General features: G+C 35.6%; 3 protein-coding genes across 9 annotated transcripts in view; 2 read left to right on the plus strand and 1 right to left on the minus strand.

Moving 5' to 3' along the window:
• Positions 1–28000, minus strand: part of LOC134845631 (metal transporter nramp1 homolog) — a 505909-nt gene that overhangs the window by 350861 nt on the left and 127048 nt on the right. The gene's annotated exons all lie outside the window — the stretch shown is intronic.
• LOC134845635 (dynein regulatory complex protein 8-like) overlaps positions 1–28000 on the plus strand; it is a 302647-nt gene that overhangs the window by 269489 nt on the left and 5158 nt on the right. The gene's annotated exons all lie outside the window — the stretch shown is intronic.
• LOC134846421 (cyclin-dependent kinase 18-like) lies at positions 1–28000 on the plus strand. Of its 5 annotated transcripts, none has more exons than XM_063863773.1 (12): positions 1–356; positions 10654–12000; positions 14709–15400; positions 18106–18147; positions 20003–20188; positions 20629–20743; positions 21022–21116; positions 21283–21345; positions 21502–21746; positions 22480–22782; positions 23160–23370; positions 27321–28000. In XM_063863773.1, the coding sequence occupies exons 2-12, from the start codon at positions 11718–11720 to the stop codon at positions 27348–27350; spliced, it is 2265 nt and encodes a 754-aa protein (XP_063719843.1). In that variant the 5' UTR covers positions 1–356; positions 10654–11717; the 3' UTR covers positions 27351–28000. The 5 variants fall into 5 exon arrangements, with proteins under 5 accessions (XP_063719843.1, XP_063719840.1, XP_063719844.1 ...); XM_063863770.1 differs by having other exon boundaries at positions 2–356; positions 23160–23374; XM_063863772.1 differs by lacking the exon at positions 1–356 and adding an exon at positions 368–758 and having other exon boundaries at positions 23160–23374.

Raw genomic sequence — 28000 nt, forward strand, 5'->3', positions numbered from 1 at the left:
AATTTGGAGCAGAAACAATTTGCCCTGAGCGTTTCAAACTTCACTTCTTTCAACCCGTTCATTCCTTTCCTCTTTCTTATCAAATGCGTTCTTACTTATCCCATTGCTCCGATCTCTTCCTGTTACTCCGAGCTGCGAATTGTTAATTTTTCCCGGGGCTCATGTAAACAACTTAAAGTATCCTTAGTAAACAATAAATGTTTGCGTGAGAAACAACACCAAGTCAATTTTGTGTAAATTTTAGAAAAAATACCAATTTCAGCTCTCTCAAATTACCTCAAAAGAGTTAGTGTTACAACCATTTTTGGATTTGAAGAGCACAAATTGATTTGGTGCTGCTTGATTTAACTCAAAGGGTAAGAAGCTTTTTGTATGTTTTCGTTGGACCATTTTTTACAAGTTCGTTCAGTTTATCTCCAATCTTTTCCATCAGTTTATTTTGTGAACACAATCGTCAAGTAGATTACGGTAAAGGGGTTCATTTTCCGGTCTTTTCTTTTTTCAGTCTACAAATCTAACCAGCAACCAAATCAATGAGACCATTTTTACCCTTCCTGTTTTCATTGTCGCGATAATTCGTTGCCTTGGGGACCCCAATTTTTCCTTCTTTTTATTAGTTCCCGTCTGTCTGCTAACGCCTTTCCAATATTATTGTGCGACAACGAGAAAATTGGTCATTGTTCCCCGAAGTATCATTTCTTTTTATTAAAAACATTTATCTGATTCCATTATCATCGCTCATCATTATCAGCTTTTTCGTAAGGCTTTTTTACTTTGTCTTTTTTTCGTTCAGGTTGCATGTACACTTGCCAATAGACATTCTTTTGCATTGGAAACTATTTTTGAGTAGAACTATGATAAAAGTTATAATACCGAGGCATTTAATGTTAAACGTGGTGTTAAGGCAGGTTTGAGAGACATTTTAAAGCCAGAATTTGAAATTTCCTTAAATTGTTACTTTTTATCGATTTCAAATTTGAGTAGCGGTAAGCGCCAATCTGCGCGTGCTATACCGCTCGTGCTCAATGTAGTTGAAGACGAGGAAAATGTTCGCTACGACCTAATTCATGTTTGCTTTCTAATTTTTCTAAAATGGTACAGCTTTTTAGCAGATCGACGTTTTGCATAAAAAGTGAAATAAGGATCTTTCAGTTGGTTAACTTGCCGATAATCAAATCGAAGCATAGATTTTTTCGCAATTTTTTTTTGAAATTGCTATTAAGCATGGTTCTAGGCTTTTTTCCCCGCTGAAATTTTGTTCAGAGAATTAGCACGTGAGAATGTTACGCGTGTTACAGTTTGCTATATAGTAAAATCAAATTCAATGACTCATTTGTCCCACAGGTGCTATTGGTTGGGACGACAAGTGCCTAGGGTTTGAGTGTGCTCGGGACAAATTTTTTAAAGAGCACAAATTGGTTTGAAGAGCACAAATTGATTTGGTGCTGCTTGATTTAACTCAAAGGGTAAGCAGCTTTTTGTATGTTTTCGTTGGACCATTTTTTACAAGTTTGTTCAGTTTATCTCCAATCTTTTCCATCAGTTTATTTTGTGAACACAATCGTCAAGTAGATTACGGTAAAGGGGTTCATTTTCCGGTCTTTTCTTTTTTCAGTCTAAAAATCTAACCAGCAACCAGATCAATGAGACTATTTTTACCCTTCCTGTTTTCATTGTCGCGATAATTCGTTGCCTTGGGGACCCCAATTTTTCCTTCTTTTTATTAGTTCCCGTCTGTCTGCTAACGCCTTTCTAATATTATTGTGCGACAACGAGAAAATTGGTCATTGTTCCCCGAAGTATCATTTCTTTTTATCAAAAACATTTATCTGATTCCATTATCATCGCTCATCATTATCATCAGCTTTTTCGTAAGGCTTTTTTACTTTGTCTTTTTTTCGTTCAGGTTGCATGTACACTTGCCAAGAGACATTCTTTTGCATTGGAAACTATTTTTGAGTAGAACTATGATAAAAGTTATAATACCGAGGCATTTAATGTTAAACGTGGTGTTAAGGCAGGTTTGAGAGACATTTTAAAGCCAGAATTTGAAATTTCCTTAAATTGTTACTTTTTATCGATTTCAAATTTGAGTAGCGGTAAGCGCCAATCTGCGCGTGCTATACCGCTCGTGCTCAATGTAGTTGAAGACGAGGAAAATGTTCGCTACGACCTAATTCATGTTTGCTTTCTAATTTTTCTAAAATGGTACAGCTTTTTAGCAGATCGACGTTTTGCATAAAAAGTGAAATAAGGATCTTTCAGTTGGTTAACTTGCCGATAATCAAATCGAAGCATAGATTTTTTCGCAATTTTTTTTTGAAATTGCTATTAAGCATGGTTCTAGGCTTTTTTCCCCGCTGAAATTTTGTTCAGAGAATTAGCACGTGAGAATGTTACGCGTGTTACAGTTTGCTATATAGTAAAATCAAATTCAATGACTCATTTGTCCCACAGGTGCTATTGGTTGGGACGACAAGTGCCTAGGGTTTGAGTGTGCTCGGGACAAATTTTTTAAAGAGCACAAATTGGTTTGAAGAGCACAAATTGATTTGGTGCTGCTTGATTTAACTCAAAGGGTAAGCAGCTTTTTGTATGTTTTCGTTGGACCATTTTTTACAAGTTTGTTCAGTTTATCTCCAATCTTTTCCATCAGTTTATTTTGTGAACACAATCGTCAAGTAGATTACGGTAAAGGGGTTCATTTTCCGGTCTTTTCTTTTTTCAGTCTAAAAATCTAACCAGCAACCAGATCAATGAGACTATTTTTACCCTTCCTGTTTTCATTGTCGCGATAATTCGTTGCCTTGGGGACCCCAATTTTTCCTTCTTTTTATTAGTTCCCGTCTGTCTGCTAACGCCTTTCTAATATTATTGTGCGACAACGAGAAAATTGGTCATTGTTCCCCGAAGTATCATTTCTTTTTATCAAAAACATTTATCTGATTCCATTATCATCGCTCATCATTATCATCAGCTTTTTCGTAAGGCTTTTTTACTTTGTCTTTTTTTCGTTCAGGTTGCATGTACACTTGCCAAGAGACATTCTTTTGCATTGGAAACTATTTTTAAGTAGAACTATGATAAAAGTTATAATACCGAGGCATTTAATGTTAAACGTGGTGTTAAGGCAGGTTTGAGAGACATTTTAAAGCCAGAATTTGAAATTTCCTTAAATTGTTACTTTTTATCGATTTCAAATTTGAGTAGCGGTAAACGCCAATCTGCGCGTGCTATACCGCTCGTGCTCAATGTAGTTGAAGACGAGGAAAATGTTCGCTACGATCTAATCCATATTTGCTTTCTAATTTTTTAAAAATGGTACAGCTTTTTAGCAGATCGACGTTTTGCATAAAAAGTGAAATAAGGATCTTTCAGTTGGTTAACTTGCCGATAATCAAATCGAAGCATAGATTTTTTCGCAATTTTTTTTTTGAAATTGCTATTAAGCATGGTTCTAGGCTTTTTTCCCGCTGAAATTTTGTTCAGAGAATTAGCACGTGAGAATGTTACGCGTGTTACAGTTTGCTGTATAGTAAAATCAAATTCAATTACTCATTTGTCCCACGCTATTGGTTGGGACGACAAGTGCCTAGGGTTTGAGTGTGCTCGGGACAAATTTTTTAAAGATGATTGTTTCTGCTTATTTTTTTGGCTTAGTTCCGCCGTGCAGGCTTTTTCAAAAGGCACAGCTTTTTAATAGGCTTCAAAATGCCATTTTTAACTTTCTTAATGGTGCAAGTAATTGAGTACCATTAGTTTCAGCCATTTTTATTAACCTTTTTTTTTCGATTGATCTGCAGCTAGTCGTAGAATATCAGTACTAGTGTGTTTTGGTCTGTTTGTTTTTCAGCTTCGAGTTAATCGGCGTTGTTTCCAAGATCGAGTTTTTCCACGTGCTCATTTTAATCCGGCTAAAATATTTTATTAAGGTTTTAATCAGTTGTATTCGTAAATGAACCTATTTCTGTCAAATTCAGTCAGCTTAGTTTCTTGTCAATTTTCACTCTCTAGCGGTACTCTGTTCCAAAAGTCCTGGATTTGAATCTGACCAGGAGCTGTTTTTTTTAAACATGAAATATTCTGTTCAAAACAAAATTGACCAATTTTTGTCTCCTTATCTTTTGTTGGCTTAGTTGTCAGATCTTGGAATCGTTTTTTTGCTGCGCGCATTTTTCTCAAATGTTACTATTAATGTATGATTTACTCATGCAATTTCTAATTTTACTTTACCTTGACTTTGTTTTTCCCTTTTTTGTTTTGCCTAAAAATTATATTCGCTCCAAATTATTTCGGTCTATTTTTTATCGGCTTCGTCACCAATCCGGTTTCTTGAAATTTCCTTTATTAAAATATTTTTTGTTAGCGTAATAAGATTGGCTTGTTTTATGCATCGTATGATTCTCGAAAAAAAAGTTTTTAGCTTTTGTGTGCCTATATGAGTTATGAGGGTAAAGGGGATGTAAAACGTTAATTTTTTTAAATTAAAACAAATTCGTTTGGAAGAAATTGCTCTGGTGTTTTCGGCTTTGTCACCGCTTGCTTAATTTTGTTTCGATGCTAATTTTGCATTCTTTTGTTGGACATGTTTTTTTTCACTACAATCTTCAGTAATCTGGTAAATCTAATTGAATCGCAAGTGGTGACAAGCTCAACTTCGTCTCTGTGGATAAAAATTCATTTTGATTGAGAAAATTTTGTCCCAGACGTTTGGGACAAATTTTGCTGGCCGATAGATGTTGGGCAAGATTTTTTGTCGATACTTTTTTGAAATATTGATTTTTGCTAAGTTTTTTTGTCAGAATATTTTGATTTGTGTTGAATACAGTTTCAATTGCATGTTGATACGGTATCGTTGTGAAAACAACAAAGAGTTCTATAAAATAAAATTGATGAGTGATTTTTTGGTGCAAAATTTTAAACTGCTGCGTTTTTTTTTCTCGTTTTGTTTCTAGAATTGATTGACCTACAACTTCAACACTCGACACAAAGTTTCTTCAAACAGTTTTTGTAAGGAGAATACTAGCTACAGTTTTTGTAAGGAGAATACTAGCTACAGTTTTTCTAGTACTGTCCGAAAGCAAGTTTCTATGTGATTAATTTTTCAATACACTTTAGATAGTTTTTCTATGTCAAAAGTTAACGCAATATACATTATGTTAATAAATGGTGTTTCATTTTTAAGTTTAATTTCTTCTTCAATTTTCGAAATGTATCAACTTAATTGTAGTTAATTTGTATCGGAGTCATTCGTTTTAGTAGCACACAGCTCCGCTGTCGTCTTTCGTGGTGCAACTTCCTTTGCGATTCTTTCGTTCTGGTCAATATTAATTTTTTATTTGGTTGTAAATTTTCAGCCGCTATTTTGACTTGGGCGTAATGGTTTCGATATGCCATATTATATAATTTGCGTAGTCTGAATCTCCCCTTTGTTAGCAGTTTTATAAGTGCAGCTCCAGTTACGCACTACGAGAGCGAAAGTAGAAATACCGCAAATGTGCTATAGTGTTTTTGAAAATCAGTTTTGTAACCCTGGTAGCATAGTGTAATTTCAACTTTTGAACCAGTTTTCTCAGCGCAGTCGATTTATAAATTGAAAAAAAAAACACTAAAGTTTCTTGAAAATCATCGGAGAGCTATAGATTGGTGGAATATTATGTTCCATAAAAAACGAAGATTGATTATTCAGAAAGTTAATATCAATGGTTTTCTGTTGTGCCTAGAAGATACAAGCTCGGCTTTTCATTTGTGTTGTTTTCTTGAAGTTGAAATGATGTAAGTTAAAGACAAATCAGCAATTTAAATAGTGATGATTATGAATGAATGTGAGCCAAATTGGTACTGACGTTAGTAACTTTTGAGCGGAGTGTCGGAATTGGAGTCCAAGTGTCTTCTAAGTTTTCACTGTGTACTACTTTTCGTCAAATTAGTTGGTTGGATTTTTCGTTTGCCAATGCAAAGCACAGCTCCATTCCAAGCAAATTAATTTTAAATCGATAAGCAAAATCAAGGTTTGAACGTCCAAATGGCACTTAAAGAAGATGCAAAATGGCACGTTGCATTTTTCTTTCAAAATTTGGTTTCAATTGTTGAACTACCGCACGGTTTGTTCAGGTTTGTACTCATATTAGATGAAATCTGTTCTGTATTCTGACAGTCATGAAAATTTTGTTGATGACAGGAGTCGGGTACAAAAGCCGGTATCAAAAAAATGCTTACTATTTGGTTTTGAATTTATCAGCCGCGATTTCGACTCATGCGTAACTGTTTTCGACTGTAATATTGTCTCAGTCACCGTATATTAAGTAGTTTGAATCTGCTTTTTGTTGGCACTTTTCTAAATGCAGATCAAGTGACGCACTACTAGAGCGAAAAAAAACAATGTCACGGATGTGCTGCTAATGTTTTTTGGAATATATGTTTTTTTGAATCCTAGCAGCGTAATGAAAATTTAATTGACCTGGATTCATCAGCTCATTCGACTAAAGTGAGACAAATTCACACCAACTTCTTGGCAATCAGGGGAGACCTATAGGCTGATGGATTATTATGTTCCAGGAAAAGTAACACGCAGATTTCGAAAAATTATTATTATCAGAAAGTTGTTTTTGACTTTTTTCTGAATGCTATGTTTTTTTTTGTGCCTTCAAAATACAAGCTCGGCTTCTCATTTGTTTTATTTTATGAAGTTTTTTAATGATATAATTTGAAGAAGAAGCAGCAATGTGATTATTGCAAAGCTAATTAAAATGAGAATTGATGTGGCAACTTTACAATTTTTAGACTTGGCTTCAGGAGTTTTGGTTGTTGTTCTCAGAGAAGGATGAGGCATTTTATTCTTGAATCTTTGCTTTATAAAAAGCTTAGCTGAAATGAAGCAATTGTTGAATGAATGCAATCTAATTTGGTTCCTAGCTCAGTGACTGTTGAGCAGAGCTTTGGGCTTCGAATTCAAGTGTTTTCTAAGTTTTCTCTTTATACATCTTCTTTTTCCTTCGAATCATTTTTGGGTTTCTTGCTTGCATATGCAAAGCGCAGCTTCGTCTCAGTTGACTAAACCTTCAAATTGATAAGAAAATTTAGGGTCTTAACGTAAAAATGGCACTGACGGTGCATCTTCATTTCAAAATTGATTTAAATTGTTGAGCTACCGGCCAAATCTTGATACGTTTGTTCAGGCTTGTACACATATTAGTTAAAATCTGTTGTTTTGTAACGGTCATGAAAACTTTTTTGTTGATGAGGGTCGTGTAGAAGATCCAGCATACGAAATTTGGTTTTTTATTTGTTTGTAAATTTATCAGCCGCGATTTTGACTCGTGTGTAAATGATTTCAACTCTTGTGATATTAGCTCAGTCGCCGTGTATTGCGTAGTTTGAATCTATTTTTTGGTAGCAGTTATCAAAGTGCAGCTCGAATTACGCACTACGAAGGCAAAAAAGCAATAGAAGAGAAGTGCTTTTGAGGTTTTTTGAAAAGTAATTTAGTTTTGGAATCCTATCAGCATGATGAAACTTCAACTATCGACCCGATTTGCTCTAAGCTAAAGAAGTGTTTCACTCAGAAACTTCATGACACTCAGTGTGAATTCTTTTTTCAATGCTATAATGGTTCGTTTTGTGCCTGCAAAAAAACAAGCTCGGCTTCTCCTTTATTTTATTTTGTTGAAGTTGTTATGATCAAACTTTGAAAAATCAGCCACACGATTTGTGCATAGCTAATTTAACTGAGAATTGCTGCGGCAACTTAACGATTTCTAGACTTGATTTCAGGAATTTGAAGACTCCTTCTTGCTTTTTGGATTTTTTTAATGAACTAACTGATTAATTTTTGTCTGGTTGGTGTTTCTCAGAGAAAGATGAGGAATCTTAGACTCAAGTCTGTTTTACTAACAGCTTTACTTAAATGAAGCAATTAAAGAGTGAATGCAAGCCGATTTGCTTCTAAGCTTAGTTGTTGTTGAGCAGAGTTTTTGGGCTCGAATTCAAGTATTTTCTAAGTTTTCTCTATATACATATTTTTCTCTTCGAAACTTTTTTTTTGTTTTTTTGTTTGTTTGCATATATTAAGCACAGTTTCGTCCCGCTTGACCTAACCTTCAAATCGATTGAGATTTTGGGTCAAAATTGCACTGACGGCGCATCTTCATTTCAAAAATTGATTTAAATTGTTGGAGCACTGGCCGAACCCTTATATGTTTTGTTCAGGTTTGTACTCATATTAGGTGAAATCTGTTGTTGTAACTGTCACGAAAACTTTGATATAGATGGGGATCGGGTAGAATAGCCAGCATCCGAAATTTCGACGTATATTGCGTAATTTGAATCCCTTTTTTGGTAACAATTTTCCAAAGACAGCTCGAGTTCCGCACTACGAGAGCGAAAAATGCAATAGCTCAGAAGTGCTGCTAGTGTTTTTTTTTTCGAAAAACTATTAAGTTTAGGAATCCTAGCAACATAATAAACTAGCTATTGACCCGGTTTTCTCCGTTCAGTCGACTAAACTAAACTAACAAAAATTCACTCAGAAATTTTTAACAGAAATTTGTTCTTGACTTCTTTTTTTTCTCAATACTGTAATGTTTTTTGAGCCTTCAAAAAAAATAAGCTCGTCTTTTCATTCGTTTTTTCAAGTTTTAATGATCTAAGTTAAAGATAAACCGGCAAGACGATTAGTGCATAGCTAGTTTAATTGAAAATTTCTGCGGCAACTTTACGATTTTTAGACTTGATTTCAGAAATTTGAAGACTCCCCTTGGCTCCTTCAGAATGTTTTTTTTCAACGAACTAACTGATTTATTTTTGTCTGGGTGGTCTTTCTCAGAGAAAGATGAGGAATCTTAGACTCAAGTCTGTTTTACTAACAGCTTTGCCTAAATAAAGCAATTAATGTATGAATGCAAGCCAATTTGGTACTGAGATTAGTGATTTTTGAGCAGAGCTTTCGGGGTTCGAGTTCAATTGTCTTCTAAGTTTTTTCTGCATACGTCTTTTTCTCATCATTTTTTTACGATTTTTTGTTTGCATATGCAAAGCGCAGCCTTGTTCCAGTTAACTGAACCTTCCAATTGATAGGCAAATTTAGGGTCTAGACGTGAAATTGGCACTGACGCTGAATGCTCTTTTCAAAAGTTGATTTTAGTTTTTGAAGTATCGGCCGAATCCTCAAACGTTTTGTTCAGGTTTGTACTCATTTTAGGTGAAATTTGTTCTGTTTTGTAACGGTCATGAAAAGTTGATTGATGATGGGTTCGGGTAGAAGAGCTAGCATGGGAAACTTGTTTTTACGAGTAATGAGCGTAGTGAGTACTCTGATATAGGTCTTGCTGATTTTTTTTATGATTTGTTCACGCTAACTTTTGATTTTTCGGGGTTTGAATTGTGATTTCTTGTTAAGTTCAGTTCATTTTTATTGTTAAAAGGAAGGCAAGCTCCACTATCGAGCAGCGAAATTGTAAAGGTGACGAAAAACGTGATCGATTTCTAATTTCGAAGGAAATTAACTGTCAGATTATCCAGCCAAATAAAAGTTATACGTATTGATCCTGTTTTCTGAAAAAAGTGTCCATCATAAGTTGTTCTACAAATTCAAAGAGCTCTAAGGCCATCAATTTTTTTTCTTTGAAATTCAAAAGTTGAAGACGGTTTTCTGTTTCCTTGCGTTCATTACTCTTTTCCAACTTGTCAGTTGGCTATGTTTATTTGGTGGCAAGTTTTTCAGCCGCGATTTAGACTCTTGTGTAAATGGTTTCAACTCTTGTGATAATGGTTCAGTCGTCGTATGTTGCGTAGTTTGAATCTCCTTTTTTAGCAGTTTTCTTGAATCCGCTCAAGTTACGCACTATAGCGAAAGTAGAAATTGCTCAAATATGCGGCTAGTGTTTTTTGAAATTTTCATTAGTTTTGGAATCCTAGCAGCATTATGAAACTTTAATAATTGAACCGGTTTTCTCAGCTCAGTTGACCAAATTCAAAAAAAATTCACTCAGTTGAAGAAAATTCATCAATATATTTTCAGCATAGCTGTTCTAGATTATTCTAGCTGCGGTACCCTCATGATTCTTAAAAATTTTAGACTTGATTTCAGACTTAATCAGTTTTTAGACTTGACCAATTTGGTACTGACGTTAATGACTTTAGAGCTGAATTTCGGGGTTCAAGTTCGGGTGTCTTCTAAGTTTTCTCTGTACATATCATTTTCTTTTCAAATCCTTTGTTGGATTTTTTGTTTGCGTATACGAAGCGCAGCTTCGTCCTTGTCAACTTAATCTTCAAATCGATCAGCACTTAACATTCGCACACCAGTCTGAGAAGAAAATCGCCGTCAGATATCTGAAAATTGACCGGTCCGAATAATGATCATCTTTTTAATAGTCTAAACCCGCTTTAACTAAGGCAGGGGCATTAAAGAACCATAGTTATAGCGATAATTCAATTTTTTTTGTTTAAAATTCATAGATATACATGGTTTTGTGTAGCTTCAATTTTCGACCCTTTTTATCAATGCACTTTCCTTGTCGGACCAAGTCGACATTGGCTCCGCAATTAAATACTCGTTGTAATATATTCCTGCCTGTGCTTGACTCGTTTTTGAGAATGCCAATATGGTTTTTCTTGTGTTGAGTTTTATTATATAACTGTTTGTCGTTTCAGGCTTGCTATGACTAAAAGCCTTAATGGATCTCATCTGTTAACGAAATAAGTGCTATGATTTCATCGCACAATTGAACCTTTGTGTTATTTTCATATTCTAGAAATTAATCATTATTCTTATTAAGAATCAACCATCTAATTCATTATCTGAGAGAATTGAGAACGCCTCTGCATTAAATCATGACCTTCTTTGCTTCAGTTTTCTTCATATCTAGCTTAGGACAATGAAATGTGTTTATATAATAGATAGATTCATAGCCATATTGGTTTCGTAGTATTGTTATTGTCCAATCTTCAAACCCTTAGCCTTAAAAGGGTAGTTATAATTTCATTATAATGCACTTTTTATTCAGCAACCCTAACAACAACGGCATAATACTTCCGAATTGGTAGCCTTACCCAAAATTTTTCTGTCCTTCATAATTACCCATTTGCAGTGTTCTGACATATTGATTTGAAAGGTAGCATTGAAGTTTCTCAAAACGCCGTGGGGGCATTGAATTTTTGATGTTACTTGCGCTGAAGTGTCCTTAATACTGAGACTGAAATTTACGCTGTTATACTTTCAACATTTTGATTATTTCCACAATGAAACAAGTTTTCTAAATTTCATTGCCGAAATTATCCTACAAAAATCTCAATTAGTAGCGGTCATAGTCGTTGAGAAAAACAACAAAATTGTTGCGATATTAGTTTATTATATAGGCATATGATTATATATTGCGTGATTTTGGATTTGGCCAATGCATCAATCCTAGCAACGCTGTTTGAACGCCAGTACTTTGCTCACTGTTGTTCTGGTTTGACCCTATGACATTGAACTCGACACACCGACTCAAGAGTGTTTCAGGGTCGACAAACTTATCTTCCGAAATTCACCTTTCTCTGATCCATTGTGACTTTATATTGATTTAAAACATTAGCGCATTTATCAAAGTTGACATAGTTTATTTCATCTATATCAGTTAGAACATTAATACCTGCAGCGCAAACTTGGTTAACTATCGTTGAACTTCGGTTGGATACTTTTTCTTTTCTTGGAGTTTTTCAAAATCAGACGAAAAATGGCAGCCATAGAGAACTTTGCAAAGAAGTTCAAAAGACGTCTTTCCTTCACCTTTCACTCCAAAGATGACCCCAATTTGAGTTCTATAGCTGAAAACTGGACCATAAGCGAACCAGATGGATCCTGCTATTCCATGAATACAACATATGACCCCCCGAGCAGGACGGGCGGCGCAGAACAGTGGAATGAGAATGGACTCAAGTGTGATAAGAGGGCGGAGTTTTACGGGAGGCAAAGCTCGAACAGTTTCCATGGAACCATTGAGGAAACGATCACTGAAGGTACGAACGTTTTTTTAGGTTTTTTACGTTCGAGATAAAGGTTATTATACTGAAATAAATACTTTTTCAACTATAATCAATATCTCTAACAGAAGCTTGAAAATTAATCATTTCGCGGCCAACATTTAATTCTGCACATCTAGTGCTGAGGTAACGTTCATTTTTTGGACAACAAAGGTGTGGGCTTCGATTCCGGCCACTGCGCTTACTTTTTGCGAGCTGAAAATATCTAAAAATTAATGGAAGGGCTATTGTTTGTAGGCATTTTTTTTTGTCGTGTAAGCTTCGCCGTAGAATTTGTTATTTAAGCTTTTAGGAAATATAAGTATGTTAGAAAATGGGCCGATCGCCCCTAATCTTGAAAGGGTTTTGAAAAATATGTTGAAGTTTTTCATATTTTTTTTTGCTCTATCACTGGCATAAAGTTTTTTTTTCGCTAGTGGTGCGAAGCTCACTTTCACCTGTGCGTTGATTTATTTTCTAGTTTGCCGTTTTCGTTGTTGCTCTGTTTTTTGCTCTAATTACTCTTGGTTTTAAAGGCTGAATGAATTATGTGAAAAGTTCAATAGTGAGAATTAATAAATTAAAAGTAAAGTAACGCTAAGCTTAAAATAGAAATACGCTAACTGCATTTCTCGCTCACAATACTCGCTCGAAATTAGATTGTTGATTGTTTTGATCGTTTTTGAAATTTTTTCCACTTATTTCGAAAACTGCTCAGTCAATCTGAGATAAAGAATGCAATTGAAAGAGCGATTATTAGTTTTCTCCTTTAAATAAGCTGCTATCCTCCTTTTTAAGCAGAGAAATTGCTAAGCTTTTGCGTCAAGTCCATTTTAAAAACTACGCATTTCCGCACCAATTCAATAAAAGATTAAAAACATTAAAACGGTGCATCCAGCATTAGCGGGGCTTCTAACTTACTTCGAAGCAACCGTGCTGCAGATGCGAGGACGTGAGTGACACTACTAATCATCCTGTCGGAGATTCAAATCCGGAGCATAGAAATAGTTTTTTTTTGCTCAATTTTTTGCTGCTTTATTGGTGGCTGGTGTTAGTAAAATTACAAACGGTCGTGGAGCAGATGTGAGAACGTGATACTCCTAGTCTAAAAAATTATTTTCAAATTTTTTTCTCAAGGTGTATTTTTAATCTTCTTTTTCCTTATTTCACTTTGTTTTGCCTGTTTGGAGCTCTTTTTTGCATTTTCTTCGCTTGTGTTTGTGAAGCGCAGCTTCGCCTCTATATTTAATTTGTTTTACTTTTTTATGCCCTGAGATAATTATATTTATAACTTAGAAGCTATTTGAAGCACATTCAACGATGCGAAATGAAAAGACTTTTAAGTTTATTACCGGGAGACTGTGCTTTGGTTTTCTTGAAAGGCCAAATTTTGTTCAAAATAGCTGCTAGATGCATTTTCATGCTCTGAACCAAAGACTGTGGCATTGAGCGTGAAATGATCTGTCAAAAAACAAATTGGCATACAAAACCGAATGAGTGTATTGCTATAACAGAAGTGAATAAGTGCATTTATAAATTATTTCATGCCGGTTGTAACTGAAATCTGTGTGCCGTTGGTATATAAAGTAAGCAACGGGGCGCCTAAATGATGCCACCACTTCCAACATGTGCAATTAATGGCCATTTCGGTCGAAAATTTTCAACTATGCGGTTTAATATCTGTTTTGCTGCTACATAACCTATGTCAAATACAAAGTTTTTATTTGAAACGTTCATTTATATCTTTGTAAATTCACTGTCTGGTGAAAATGAGTTAGCTGGTTTCGAAGTTCTCAAATGATGTAACGTCTAGTCTGTAGTCACTAATGTTGACTATCCCAAAACAATTGATTTATTTATCTATTTTCCCTCCTATGGTACCTATGGTAGTAACAATCTCCCCCTATGAAGAAATAATTCAACGGTCAAGAATTTGAGAATTTTTTACATAGTAACGAATCTCTTCCTTTTGTAAAAATGGGATAACTTAAGAGATCCAAAACAAATTATTGAGCAATTAAAAAGCTCAAGTTTCAAACTAACTTAGAAAAACTGATCATATATAAATGCATTTAGAGATCCCAGTTTTGCCTTGGCGCTTGTTCCCTGTAAACTAAGCAACAAATCGTTTGTACCTTTTCTATTTCCGCATCGGTATTACCGTCGATCTATCCTTGAAAATTGAACTGTTTGAACCGGTTTGAACTTCAACTTTTAAGAACAAACATTTTTCTACTTAAGAATTGACAAGCAAACAAGGATATGTTCATTTTCATTATATGGCTTTCTGAAAGTATGGCACATTGGTAAAATTATCGAAAAAATTGTGGGTTTATTTGATTTCAGTTACAAAAGTGTGATTCGGTCTTTTCGACCGAATGAACAAACATGCTATGAAAGTGATCAATCAACAAGATTCGTTTCTCATAGTCCAATCTGTAAAATTCTGTACTTGTATTTTGGGCAAGCGTCCCTCATGCAATATAATTGTCTTCAAAGCCAAACCTTACGGATATTTTAAATCATAGTTATAATGAAGATCGCCCGTGTTTGTTTAATCATTTCTTTCAAGGTTTTGATAGCTGCTGTATGAATTTGATAGGATTAAGTTGTCGAAATTTACTACAGGTTGTAATAAGTTTCGTCTAATAGCAGAAGCATTAACTGATCAGTATAACTATAAACAGGGCAACTTTATGTTTTAGATTCGAACGGTGCTCTGAAAGCAAGCAAAAGTTGCTACAACGGATCTTCTCAAAACTACAATACTAGACATAGCACACCTTCAAAGTCACGCTCGGCGACCCAATTTGAGCCCCAAATAGACCTTGGCAGACTTGCAAGCTCAGATCAGCAAACTGTCAAAACAAACAAAAATAGCCTCATTTCAGAACAGATCGCGACTGCTAACCAACATCATAAATTACAAAAACAGACAGAAAACAATAGAATAATAGTGACTAATGTCATAGCCGCGCCGAATAAACTGGAACTAAGAAATGGACATCAATCACCGAGTGTGCGAGTCACTTTCGTAGACTCACCACTAGAGAATTCAGGTGGTTCAAACGACAGTCGGCACTCAAGTTCGGCCGCTTCGTCTGGCTACGGATCCAGCGAGGGTTGCGGACCGGGCTCGAACTCAAACCCAATTGGTAGCAACACAATGGTAGCAAGTTCAAGTGTTGATCCACAAGACCAAACCATAGCCCAATCGGAATTGCCAGCTGCAGCGGAGATGAGGGATTGCATACCGACTGCTCGGCTCTCGGCGCTCAGAATCGTGGATATCTCGGACCCCTCGACTCCACCGGGAGGTAGTTCGAACTCAATTGAGCAGAAATATTCCCCAGTGAGACTCAGGAACAATAAAGGAAGCGCTAACCTACTCAGAGAAGTAAGTTATTTTGAAATAAATTATTAGCAGTAGTTTTGTTATTATCTCTGGATTAACTGCAAGTTTAAGAATGTTGAAGACGGTTTATCCACAAGGGAAAGAACCAACATGCCAGCTGTTCAGCTCTTCACAGAGGACCGCTGTTTTGCCCCTGTTTAATATCTACATGCAATTTTTTTGGTTATTTTTCTGGGCTGGGTAATGTTCTAACATGTTCCAACGATAGAAAAATGTTTTTTGTCGAAAATTATTTTAAGGCGATAACATTACATGAAATTTACAAAATGCATATTCTCCTTGGACAGGTTAGCAGTCTTTTGGCAGATCCTCTGCAATTCATAGAAATGAAATGGTGCTTTCTTTCCACAAACGCAATTTCTCTGCTAAACGGATATGTGAAGTCGTGCTGATTTTCTTTCCATTTTTTCTTCGGGAAAAGTTTTAAAAGTTGACACGCTAGATTTGACTCTTCGCGCTTTGACGGTTCATGTATGTTACAGTTTCTTCCTAAGTGCAAGTGAATTTCATTAGCTGAAAGAAAGGCAAAATACGCGTTCCAAATACAAACGCTCAAATGGCGCCAAAAAAACGTCATTGAATTCAAGTTTCCAAGTATTTAGGTTTAGCTTAATATAAATACTAATTGATACGGTTTTCTCTAATCGGGTTAGTTATATCAAAAAGTTGTTAATCATAAAAGATTCTTGAAAAAGGTTCTATAACAATTTTTTGAGTTCATTAAGTTTCTCGAGTTCATTGAGTCCAACTGTCTGTTGACTAAGTTAGTTTGATTTTACTTCTAACTGTTCAGAAATAAATTCTTGTTAATTGGTGATATTTTATTTCCTTTTTATTCTAAAATGCGGCGTTGCTTAGTAGATTCAGCAGCCTATCTAAACATGGTTTTAATAGGGGTACCATATGGCCTGAGTTAATTGAAGAAAACATACGAATTCTAGCACAGTTTCGAATCAGAAAATGGTTATGCATTGCTGTGTTTTCTTTACACCTCACTCCGTTTATATTCGAGTTAAAATTATGTTCCTGTCTTGCGGGTCCTGAAAGTCTATTTAGGCGGAAAAGGTATTTTACTCCCTCCCAGCATAAGTAAAACCATTTCCTAGATTATTTATTTTGCAGCCAAGTTGAGCATTTTTTGATGCATTCAGATAGCCGAAGGTCGAGAAGTTGGAAAGTAGAAGATCATTCTAAATTCGATTTTGATTGCTTTTGTTGAATGAATATGCATTGTTTGAAGGAAGATTTCAGGGTGCAAGTAATATAGACCCCTGAGTTCTAAACGGAGATGGAGTGTTAATAAAATGGAATTCAAAAAGTGAAAATTTCTACATAAATGGTTGAAAGGAATTTTCAAAAGGATTTCTCTGCGCTATCAAAGCAGGCTTATCGCGGAGAATCAATTTTTTGTTGGAATGAAACTTCATTACTTTGCTGAAATGTAAATATTTCAGGAAATTGATTTTTATACTTGTTTGTTGGATTATATGAAGTAAAAGGCTTGTCGGTAGACACGAAGACTATTTTCTATGTAATATTTTCTGCTAAGTGCTGTTCTGCAAAAAATGCATGCCCTTGATTTTAGTGTTTTAGACTAGACATTAAATATAAATGGGCAATGAAGGAAAAGGAAAAGGTATCTAATAATCCAAATTAAACAAGGTGTAGACGTATTCTTTTCTGCTCAAATTATCTCACCTGCATTCATTTTTCTGAATAATTTTCCTTTTCCTTGAAATATTGAGTTGAAGCTTTGAAATCACTTTTCGATTTTTGCTTGGTGTGTTTCGATAATTTGTTTAATGAAATCTGCAATTTGGATTAAATATATTTTTTACTCTTTCATACCCTCGCTTAGATTATTCGTAGAATTTTTACAACACTTCTGTTAGGTTGTTTCTAAAATTTGCAGAAGGTAAATTCACACCAGGCAAGTTTAGGATTTATGTGAATGAGAGGTTTTCTAAAGTTTTCGGCTTATTTGAGTTAAATGGGTAACAAAATCTCCTATAAAGTAAAAAAAAATTTGACGCTAAAGGAGCTTTTAAAAATTAGGTGTTGATTGATTGAAAATTGATGTCGATAAAAAGTACCATAGGAGGGACCCTTTAAAAACTGAGGGTGTCAAGTTTCTGAAGGGGAAGAGGGCTTCGCTTCGCGTCTCATCCTAAATCCGCTACTCGTTGGTAGGTTTGAAAATTTTTGCAACGGATATTTCAAACCAATTTACAATTACACGTTATTTACGCGGCAAGGAGATCAAATGAATATAATTTTCAGTCCCTATTTTATTTGGGCAGAACCGGGAGCTATCCCTTTGTGTAATGAAAATTTACAAACAGATTTAGTTCACTTTGATGGTGTATTCATATCCTTTGTGGCAGATAACGCAGCTCCCCCTCATAATTCCGTCAAAATTGTTAGACTAGTTTTCATCCCTATTTTATCAATTTGACCAGTTTTTGGTCCACCAGATCTGAAGTTGGATTGAATAGTATTGACAACTTGGAGTAAATTTCGTTCTCAGAGGGGTTTATTTATGCGGATTAATTTTTACCTTAGAACAAAAATTGGTCTCTAAATTCGACTACATAAAAATTAATACCGAATAAATAGTGGGAAAAGGAAGAAGATTATCAGTTATTTGCGGATGTTTTTAATGAAAAGAACATTTTATGTATTTAAAGCATTCGGATAACGGAAATTTGCTTGCTCTACCACCGGATCTGGTATGTATCTATACGTTATACAAATGCACATAACCATTTCGCATAAATTTTAACATTTAGTCTGATTTTAAAAGCAGAATCTCAGCTCATGGCTGTTTTTGAAAAAAAAGTGATCCAACTTTTAATGAGATGAAAATCCTTCTTTGCATGCTTAATTTCCGGTAGCAGCACACCTAATTGCCCCTGTGGTTGACTGTGAAAAAAAATGAAAGAAAGGTTCACAAAATTGATCGGCCTGACATTTCAATTTTGCACCATTAGCGTATAGACTCACTCGCTGATTAAAGCATTATCTATGAAACTGAAAACAAATCAGAGAATGCAAATTGGTTAAAATTACTTCTCATTTTTTGTTGTAGGAGTTGTTCTTTGATTTGATTATTCTTTTACGGATCTTGTTAACAATCCTCCCCATGGTACCTAGTAAAGATATTCATCCCGATAATGAACAAATCCAATGGTTAACTATATATGATTTTTGAATGCGCATGGAGTTCCCTCCCTCTTGTATTAAGGGGGGTGCGTTAACAATATCCTTTTTCTTCTGTTTATTATTGGTAATTCCTTGTGAACCAGAGGAATGTGTGAAACTGAATGTTGGTTGAATAAAGAGAGTCTCTAATTGAGATCTGATCTGAATTTTAAATTATTTCAACCCGTCGCGTCCATTGAGAGTACTTCACGCGGAGAAATACAGACAGATTACTCATTATTTGGTAATGAATAACAGTTTGCGTTTTTTTCTTAAAATAACTAGAAATATTCAATGAAATGTTAATCCTCAAAATATTTTATATATTTTTTTAAAGTTGAAATTGGTTTTTTGCACAAAAATTTTGTGCTACAGAAGTTTTGAACTCAGAATGATCTAATTATCTGACTTCGAATTTCGAAAAAATTCTTCGTTAATGATCTGCATTTTAACCGTCTATTGGCTCTGTCCATGCATTGAAGCTGAATTAATTTTGCTGTTTCCAAATTCCGATTCAGCCAAAGATTGCCGCTATCTGGTAACTGTGACATGTACCTACCTTTTTTGTAGTCCAAACCTTTGAAGTTGGTTCTTCTGGCTAGAACAGTTGAGAATGTGCAGGAGTCTTGTTTAATCTAATGAGTGTTTTGGTCTTTGAAAATAGCGATGGAGTGGACAATTCGATACTTATCAAGATTTATCCGATATTTGGTGGGCCGATGTTTCTTGATTTGGACTTCTTCATAACACCATTTCTCAAATTTATTTGTTCGGATCAAGTTTCGAAACTATTTATGGCCTGCTAGTTAACTGTTAAGTGTGAAATAGCTGTATTTTATATATTTTTGTTTGTCATTCGCAATTTCCTGATTTTATTTTAACTCCTTGCAACTCGAAGATTAAACTATGTCATAATAACTCTTTGATGCCCGTATTAACTCCTTTAATTACGGTCTCAACCTGGTGAATTAGTACATCAAATAGTCTTTTATGATAGCCCTTAATCATTAGGTAGTTATAAAACAACCATTTTTTGACGGTTCAAACTTACACCTTCATGCTACATCCTTTTTCGGAAGCCAAACTGGAAAAGGAACCAAAAAAATTCCCTTGAAGCCTTTATCGCGGAAAAATTACGGTAAGAAAATTTCCAAACTTGGGCCTCCAAAAATTTTTAAAAAAGTCAAGTCACAAGTTTTGACATGGCATGGTACATATCAAGGTTTAGTTGAAATTGAATTGACAACAATCACTCAAAGGGTAAGTTGCAATATCTTGTTGATGTTCTCTGAAGTGAGTAAGAGCTAATGATTGATCGATTCCAAAACAGCACGCAAAAAGTTGTTTATTTGTTATCTTTCTTGAGACTGACATTGGTTTTAGAATCTGAACAAGCGTCTGTCACTTCCGGCCACGATGCAGTTGAGTCCCGAAGTGGTGAAGCAGATGTCCCGCAACACGAACCTGTTCTCCAACCAGCCCATCAGTCGCCAGTCCAGAAGGGAATCGCTCCATGAACTGGGCTTCGGCAGAATCACCTCCTACGAGAAGTTGGAGAAGCTAGGCGAGGTAAGGTTCCATTATATTCATTTGCTATAGGTTACCATTGAAATATATTGGCAGTGGGCTGAATACCCCTAGTTAGTCAATGATTACTCGTCCACTATTAATGCTTGTTCTTCGCCTATCAAGTTTGTCGTTTTAAACCTTCTGGAGGTCACTGGAGTCTGCTGTTTTAAAGTTAAAGAGGATTGGATTGTATTTTAATCAAAGCGTTATCTTAATCCATTGGGTGTCTTAATTTTATTACGACGTTATTCTTTTGAATTTAATTTTTACAATATCCTTTGAATAAATGGAAAGCCAATAGCTCGTAAGCTTAAATTAATATGTCCCTGATTTTTTTCATGCCAGCAGTTGGATGACTAGATTTTGAACTAATTGAACTGGCCATTGCCGTCCATGAACTGTTAAAGGATTCATGCCTAATTAAACTTGTGTTGCTGTAGGGTACGTATGCCTCCGTGTTCAAAGGCAGATCTCTGTTGACGGAGAATCTAGTGGCCCTGAAAGAGATCCGACTGGAACACGAGGAGGGAGCTCCCTGTACCGCCATCAGAGAAGGTAAGCTGGCTTGAACAAATGAAGAATGTTTCATAAACCTAATTAAAATGGGAAAGTTAGCTTAGCGAGAATTCCCTCTGTGCTTTTTATTATGAGCTGCTTGGATCTTTGGCAGTTTTTCTGGGCAAGCAAAAAGCAATCAATTTAAAGCTGCTTCTGAGAGTTCTTTTTGGGTAAAATATGTTCTAATTAGACTGTCGTTCAATGGTCAAATTTTTGTTCGTAAACGTTTTTTGAGGTCTCGTGATTAGAAGAGTGTATATTTGTGTTTGTTCTAGTGTCGCTGCTAAAGAATCTGAAGCACGCCAACATAGTCACTCTGCATGACATAATTCACACGGGCGAAGTGCTCACTCTGGTCTTCGAGTATGTGGTTAGTACTTTTTTTATAACTCATGTATCATCTATATCATGCTATCACAATTTTTACCTTATTTTGCCTACTTTTAAGGCTTACGGCTTATTTGCTTTCATACTTTTTGCAGAAAAAGCATCAGAGTTTGATATGAAGCTCTTTACTTAAATATTAAATAATTTAGGACCGTGATCTGAAGCAGTACATGGACCAGTGCAAAAACATCATCAGTCCTGACAACATTCGGGTAAGTTAACATTACATTACGTATTTATCAAGACAAGCTGCAGGTCTATGGAAATCGTTTTCCATAGCTTTGTTTCATTTCTTCAAAATCGGGATTGAGTAAATTTATTGAGCATTGGTCCGAGCATTTTTTGTATTAATTATCTGCTCGTTTCAGCTTTTTCTAGTGCAATTTCTTCGAGGTCTTTCCTTCTGTCACCAACGGCGTATTCTCCATCGAGACTTGAAGCCGCAGAACCTCCTCATAAACGACAGGGGAGAACTGAAGCTGGCAGACTTTGGACTAGCCAGAGCGAAGAGTGTACCCACGAAGACATACAGCAACGAAGTGGTCACTTTATGGTACAGACCACCAGATGTGCTATTGGGCTCAACTCATTATGACTCGTCCATCGATATGTGGTAAGCAGCTTATTTTGTTCTTAGCCAAGTCTCCCCTGCCCCCACCACCCTTCCCTCTAAATTACCTCAGAAATTTGACCCCTTCACCATGCAGTGTTACTCGTTTGTTATTGTGCTACATCTGTTTTTCTGGCTAGGCTTTTGTTGCCCTATATGTATACACTTGGATTTTGCAGTTCGAGTCGAATAGATGAGCTTTTTGACCTCATTTTTAGTGGCTCTTAAATTCGCCTGTAGTTTGTAGTTTTACCATTTTATGGTTTTCCTGGTGTTTCTAGCATTGCTGGTGTCTCATAGCATCAGAATCAAGAATAGCGGGTACGGCATAGGGGTGGTTCGACTTAGTCGACTTATGGTATAAAGAGGCAATTAGACTCGATCGTTAATTCATTTCCGCAACACTAGCTCTTTGAATTAGAGCGAGGGATGACAGCTCAGCGTGATATTTCAGGTTAATCGTGTTGATCCACTAAGTGCATGAAATACTGTTTAGTCAGCTTTCAGTCAGTTATGGTTTTCATGTAAATGTTGGTTGAAGTATTTGGTTTACTTTTTCTTACGTATCTTCATCAATTTAGAGTAATCAGGGATCATTTTGAGAAGTTTTCGAATAATTAATTCTTCCAGTGTGTGGTATGGATTTCAGCAGGAGGCGATTTAACGGACCTGGTTTTTGAAAATGGTATTAAAAGACTACAAGACGTTTATTAATTTCTTTACTGTTGAATTTAAGGGGTGTTGGTTGTATCCTGTACGAAATGTGCACTGGTCGGCCTCTCTTCGCCGGAAACAGTGGCAAGGAACAGTTAGAGCTCATCTTTGAGAGAATGGGTGTACCTTCACCTGATGCAGTGGAAGAATTGCTCTGTAGAGGCGCAGGTGGTGCATCCTCCGCAGCAGTGACGTCACAGACACAATTGGAGGAAATGAGAGCGTCTCTGGATGTTAGTCTCTACAAGTCCAAACATGCAAAAACAGGGACTGCAATCGACAGTGTTTCGTCGCCCGCACTAGAGTTGCGTCATCATCTTCCAAGGTCAGTTGGATATATTTTTACATCGTCACTGCTTTGCAGCATCTTTCAAGCTAAGAGAAGCAGTGCATCAAAGGTTGAACCTCGAAAAATAGTATTGATTGCATTCGGCGGGCATAAAATTTACGACAGAGATAAACATAAATTGGAAGTGTTTGCACATTTTGATGATTATTTAATACTAATCGTCAGCGTGAACTTAATGAATCTTAATAGCATGCTAATATTGTAATTTAGCTGGTTGCTTTGCTTCTTTGGGTCGGTTCGATTTTTTCAACAACGGAGTGAACTGTACAAGTAACATGAGATCTTAATTTTTAGTACTGTACAATCGCGATTAAATGCTTTTTTTTCAAGTCAAGGTTGATTTTTTTTTGCAGATTGGACTCGAGTGGCTTCTCCCTCTTCCTCGAGTTCCTCAACCATAACCCCAAGCAACGCATATCCGCCTCACAGGCCCTCATGAGTCCCTACTTCGCCTGCTATGGGGGCCACCCTGCAATCAACGCCCTCCGCAAAGACCAGAGCATATTCGCACTGGGACCCCGAGTGGTGTTCAAGCGAGATGCGGGCGTCAAGAACTGTCACTCTGTCAGTGAGTAAAAGAATCTCTCTTTCTTTTTCACCCTCATTTTTTTACAGCTAAGGCAATCGGAACAACTCTTTAGTGGGATTTAACAGAGTTGAACTAAATCGATCTGTTTTTTTTTAAACCGAGTTAAGTTATTCGAATTGAAGTCGATATGTTAAGCTGAAAAGCAATTAAGAGCGAGAATCATTAATGTTCGTCAAAATAATTTAAAAGGCATTTAACTTTTATATTAGCTGTAAAATCAATTGAATTGGGTTTTATCTGATCTAAGACTTAATCAGAAATGGTCCAGGAAAACAATTCAGATCAATGTTTACTTGGGGGGTTTCTCGCCTGACTATTTACTTCCATTAAATGGCGAAGTTATGTGAATTCAAAGCTAGTACAGACGTGTTTTTTAAGGTTTTCAAAATTTTCAGGTTTGAATTGGAGTGATGCTATGCAATTTCTTTCATTCTAGCTAGCTAGCCGTGTTTAAGAGTATCTAACTTTTTATTTTTGCTTTGCTTCTTATTTAGATTCTTCGTTCTTATTTCACATCATATCATACTTAATATCAAAACTATCGGGCTATTCGAGTCTCTTGTAAATTAAAAAAATTTATCAGCTTTTTCAAACCAATCGAAATTATGGTCCGATACTACGCTAACGGCAAAGAAACCTGTTTCGTGCAACATGACAAACAAGACTGCTCGTATCAGGGCAAAGCCTCAATGTTGCAACTGTCTTTAAATTGGTCTCGAATACTTTTGGTTAATGAAATATTGACAAACTATGAACTTAAAGCTAAATATTATAAATAGTGTATGGAATTAATAAGACCAATTAGCCTGACTCAATGAAAATGGTATAATGCGCGTTAAATTTTCAGCATCAAACATTCTTAGTGCTCTTATAGACACGCTAGTCTATTTTTGAGCGTTTCACAACATTCGTTAAGTCAGGATAGTCTAGTAGTTAGCGCGCTTCTTCCGGGACCATGAAAATATATGGGTTGATTCCTCGTGGGAAAAATTTATGAGAATGGTTCTGAATACAAAACCCACCCCGGGCTTATATTCACAACTTTCTTCGAAAGTCTGAACAATAGTATCGCGTCGTGCCCACAAAATTGCGAAAATTTTCTCTTAAACTTCTCTTAAAACTACAAAAGCTTTGTTTTACAACCCATTTATGCCTTTTTTACGCCATATTTTTCCACTATAACCCCTCACGGATTGGAATATATTGCGCTATTCCGGGTATCGAATAGGGTTCGTAGAAGTAAAAAAAACAATGCTAAATGAGCAACCGTTGTTTTGTTCATTCAAACAAAGTTATAATATGAGCTCACCTTTAATGTGTCGATGATTGATTTTTTTTTGAATTCAGGTAGTTTGTGTTTCAACATTTCAAATTTTTATAACATAATTATTCAATTTTGTTAAGACAACAATTTCTTATGAAATTTTTGTTTTCGGCTCAATGGGTGTCTATTCATTTGTCATTTGTTCTCGGCTTAGTGGCAGCTCGACAAAAAATTATAATCCTTTTTTATAATGGTAGTTGTGTTTTTTGATTGTTTTTCTGAAATTGTTTCCATTTTTTCCGCCAAAAAAGATATATTTTCGATTTTGCTACTTCCGTCTCATTTTCTTTTCGCTTGCGTGTAATGCTGTGATTGCGTTGTATCGCAAGTAATGGGATGATCCGCTTCGCCTCTGCGTAGATTCTTGAAATTTAAAAAGCTTCAACTTGATATGCTTCGATTGACTTCAATTTTCGAAAAGAAGCATATCAAGTTGAAGCTTTTTTAATTTCAATCGGTTTTGTCTTCCTGGTTCATTGACACGACACTACTACAACTTTGTTTTCTCACATAAGTCGCAAGGTTTCTGTGTTCAGTTTATTTGTACAGCTCAGATTCTCATGGTTAGTTTCAGAATCATAAGCATCAGCTATCCCTGTTCTATCAAAGCACATTCATATCTGCCTTGTTGTTGCTTTTAAAAGTATTGTTATCCGGGATGCACTAGTTTCGCGGGTCAGCCAATTGAAATCAAGTCAAGTCTTATTTTTGCTAGTGATTTTTTGTTCTGGTTTGTTGCTTGTGAAAGGGCAGCTTCGCTATTATGTAAAGTAGATGAAATCGAATCACTCATTTTTTGAGGTATGAAGTCTGAAAAAAACATTCCTTCAGTTTTTATTTCACCTTGTAAGATAATCGTTTTTATTTCTCAACTTGAAAAATACTAGTTGCTAAATTTTAAGAGTCGATGAACGTATTTCAGACTCTTATATATGTCGCGATTATTTTTTTTGTTTTATTTTTCAGAAAAAGTCTGAAATTTTGTTCAAGCTTTTTCGTGGTTTGACTTCTGATTTCTTATTGAGTTCAGTTCTTAGATCAGTTCAGTTGTTAAAAGGAAGAGAAACTCATTTATTAAACATCAAAAGTGTAAAGGTTAGGAAAAACTTGATCGACTTCTAGCTTCGAAAGTGGAATTTAATTTTCAGTTTTCCTAGCGAAATGAAAAATTTGCCTATTGATCCAGTCTTCTCAAATTGGGTCTATTTTATGGAAAAAAATAACAGTCATTAATTGGTCCAGAAATTCAAAGAGCTTTAAAGGCATCTATTTTTTTCTTTGAAATTCGAAAGTTTTTTTTATAAAATAATCGTTATTTTTGTTCAATAGCGTTCATTGACTCTTTTCCATTGTCTTTTCCTTTATTGACTCTTTTCCATCGAATTGTATTATGTTGAGAGTAAAACAGCTGACCATAAAAGTTGCTTAAGTTTCTTCCAGAAGTCCTATCCATTTGTTTTGCCGAACAATCCTGCATGCGTGTATTGTGATATATTACGAGTCAACTTTTACCCATTCAACTCATGTAAGCATAAAATATGACAATTTTGCTGCTTAGAATCGCAGTGTTTTAGCTTATTTATCCGCTTGATAAGTGGCTAATGTTTCGATTTATAATGTTTTAGTGGCATAGTGTGTAGGGCAGTCGAGTTGGATGGTTAGGTCCTGTTGTTCAATTCCCATGGAGAGCATTTATTTTTAGTCCCATTAAAGTTTGTATTTTTTTTTTTGCTTTTTGAAGATACTTTTGTCGGTTGTGTTTGCGAAATAAAAGATATACTATTTTTCTGATAATTACAATGACCAAGCTGATGATTATGAAGAAAAACTTCATGAAAGCAAAAAATCGAATTAGAATAAGCGTTATACAGCAATATAGCACAAGCAACAAAGTTTGGTTGCGTTTTACGCGACCGGTGTGGCTTGAAAGAAACATAGCCAACTGACAGTTGAGAAAAAGTCAATGAACTGGTTGCGTTCATTGACTCTTTCTTAAGTGTCTGTTGGCTATGTTTCTTTCAAGCAACACCGGTCGCGTAAGACGCAACCAAAGGTTTGATTCTTGTGTGATATTACTGTCTACTGTGTAACGCTTGTTCTGTTTCGATTTTTTGATTTCATGAAATTTTTCTTCATAATCATCAGCTTGGTCATTGTAATTATCACAAAAATAGTATATATTTCCAGTAACGCGAGTTAAAGTTACTATGAAGCTCGTTGATTTTTTTGTTGGCTATGATAATAATCAAAATTATCGTTTTGTCGAAACTAATCATTTGTTTCAATACAAAATAATGCGTGTCTTAAGGGAACAAATTTTTTCGTATAAACTCCCTTTCGAGTGATCAGAAGAGGATTTAGCGGGCCCGCCCACCTTCAGAATGTTGACCCATGCGCGAACCATTTCATGTGCACTTTGATCAATATCTACGTGGGGTATTTAATGTCTTGCTTTTCCATATGATTTCATTGCCCTCTTTTCTGAATATAGATTGTGCTAACGTCTATAACCATCTTTTTTTAGTTCATGTATGATTATTAATAGTTTGTCTTTCTGTTTTTTCTTTTTTTCCGTCACCTCTAAATTTGTCGTTGTTTCAGACCAATTTCAACCCAAGTCACGTAAACTGAGCCTGCAGCAATGTTAAACAGTGAGTCTAGAGTGACCTTGATGGACCTTATAAGACCGACAGACACGAGAAGTCCAATTTCGAGTACCCATGTGACCCCTTTAAAGTCAGCTCATGATTACTCAAGAATTCGCAGTCTCGACAGTTTTGGACTTATAAGTGACCCGCTCATGAAAGAAAACTGAGCTGCATGCCCAGAATATATGAAAGAACAACGGAAGTATTAAGATTCATTTGTCTCGAGGTCTTCCGGAATTCAAACCCTTTTATGGAACTTATTGGTGCTAATTTTGATTCGTCCCCGTACACTAGAAATCCATGAAGATTTAATGACAAATTGTGGGTTCAAATATTTATGTTTTCATTCGAAAACGGCAAAGAGGGAAGGTTCTTAGTCTTTCATAATGAGATGTTCTCATTTCTGAAAAAAAAAGTTCTGTAAAGTATGCTTGCTACTTGATGTATTGGCCCAGTGTTTTATAGAGATTACTTGATTAGATGTCTATTAGATTACAAATTGTTGCCGTTAAAGTTATAGAAATTTTGAGCTGGTTGCATCAGAACCCACAGTGTATTTAAATTAGCACTTCAACTTGTTATTTAATGCCGTTGGGAGTTTGTAAAATTATTTAATTAAATCCTAGTTGATTA

Source organism: Symsagittifera roscoffensis, chromosome 5 (genome assembly GCF_963678635.1).
Source record: "Symsagittifera roscoffensis chromosome 5, txSymRosc1.1, whole genome shotgun sequence".
Classification (NCBI taxonomy): Eukaryota; Metazoa; Xenacoelomorpha; order Acoela; family Convolutidae; genus Symsagittifera; species Symsagittifera roscoffensis.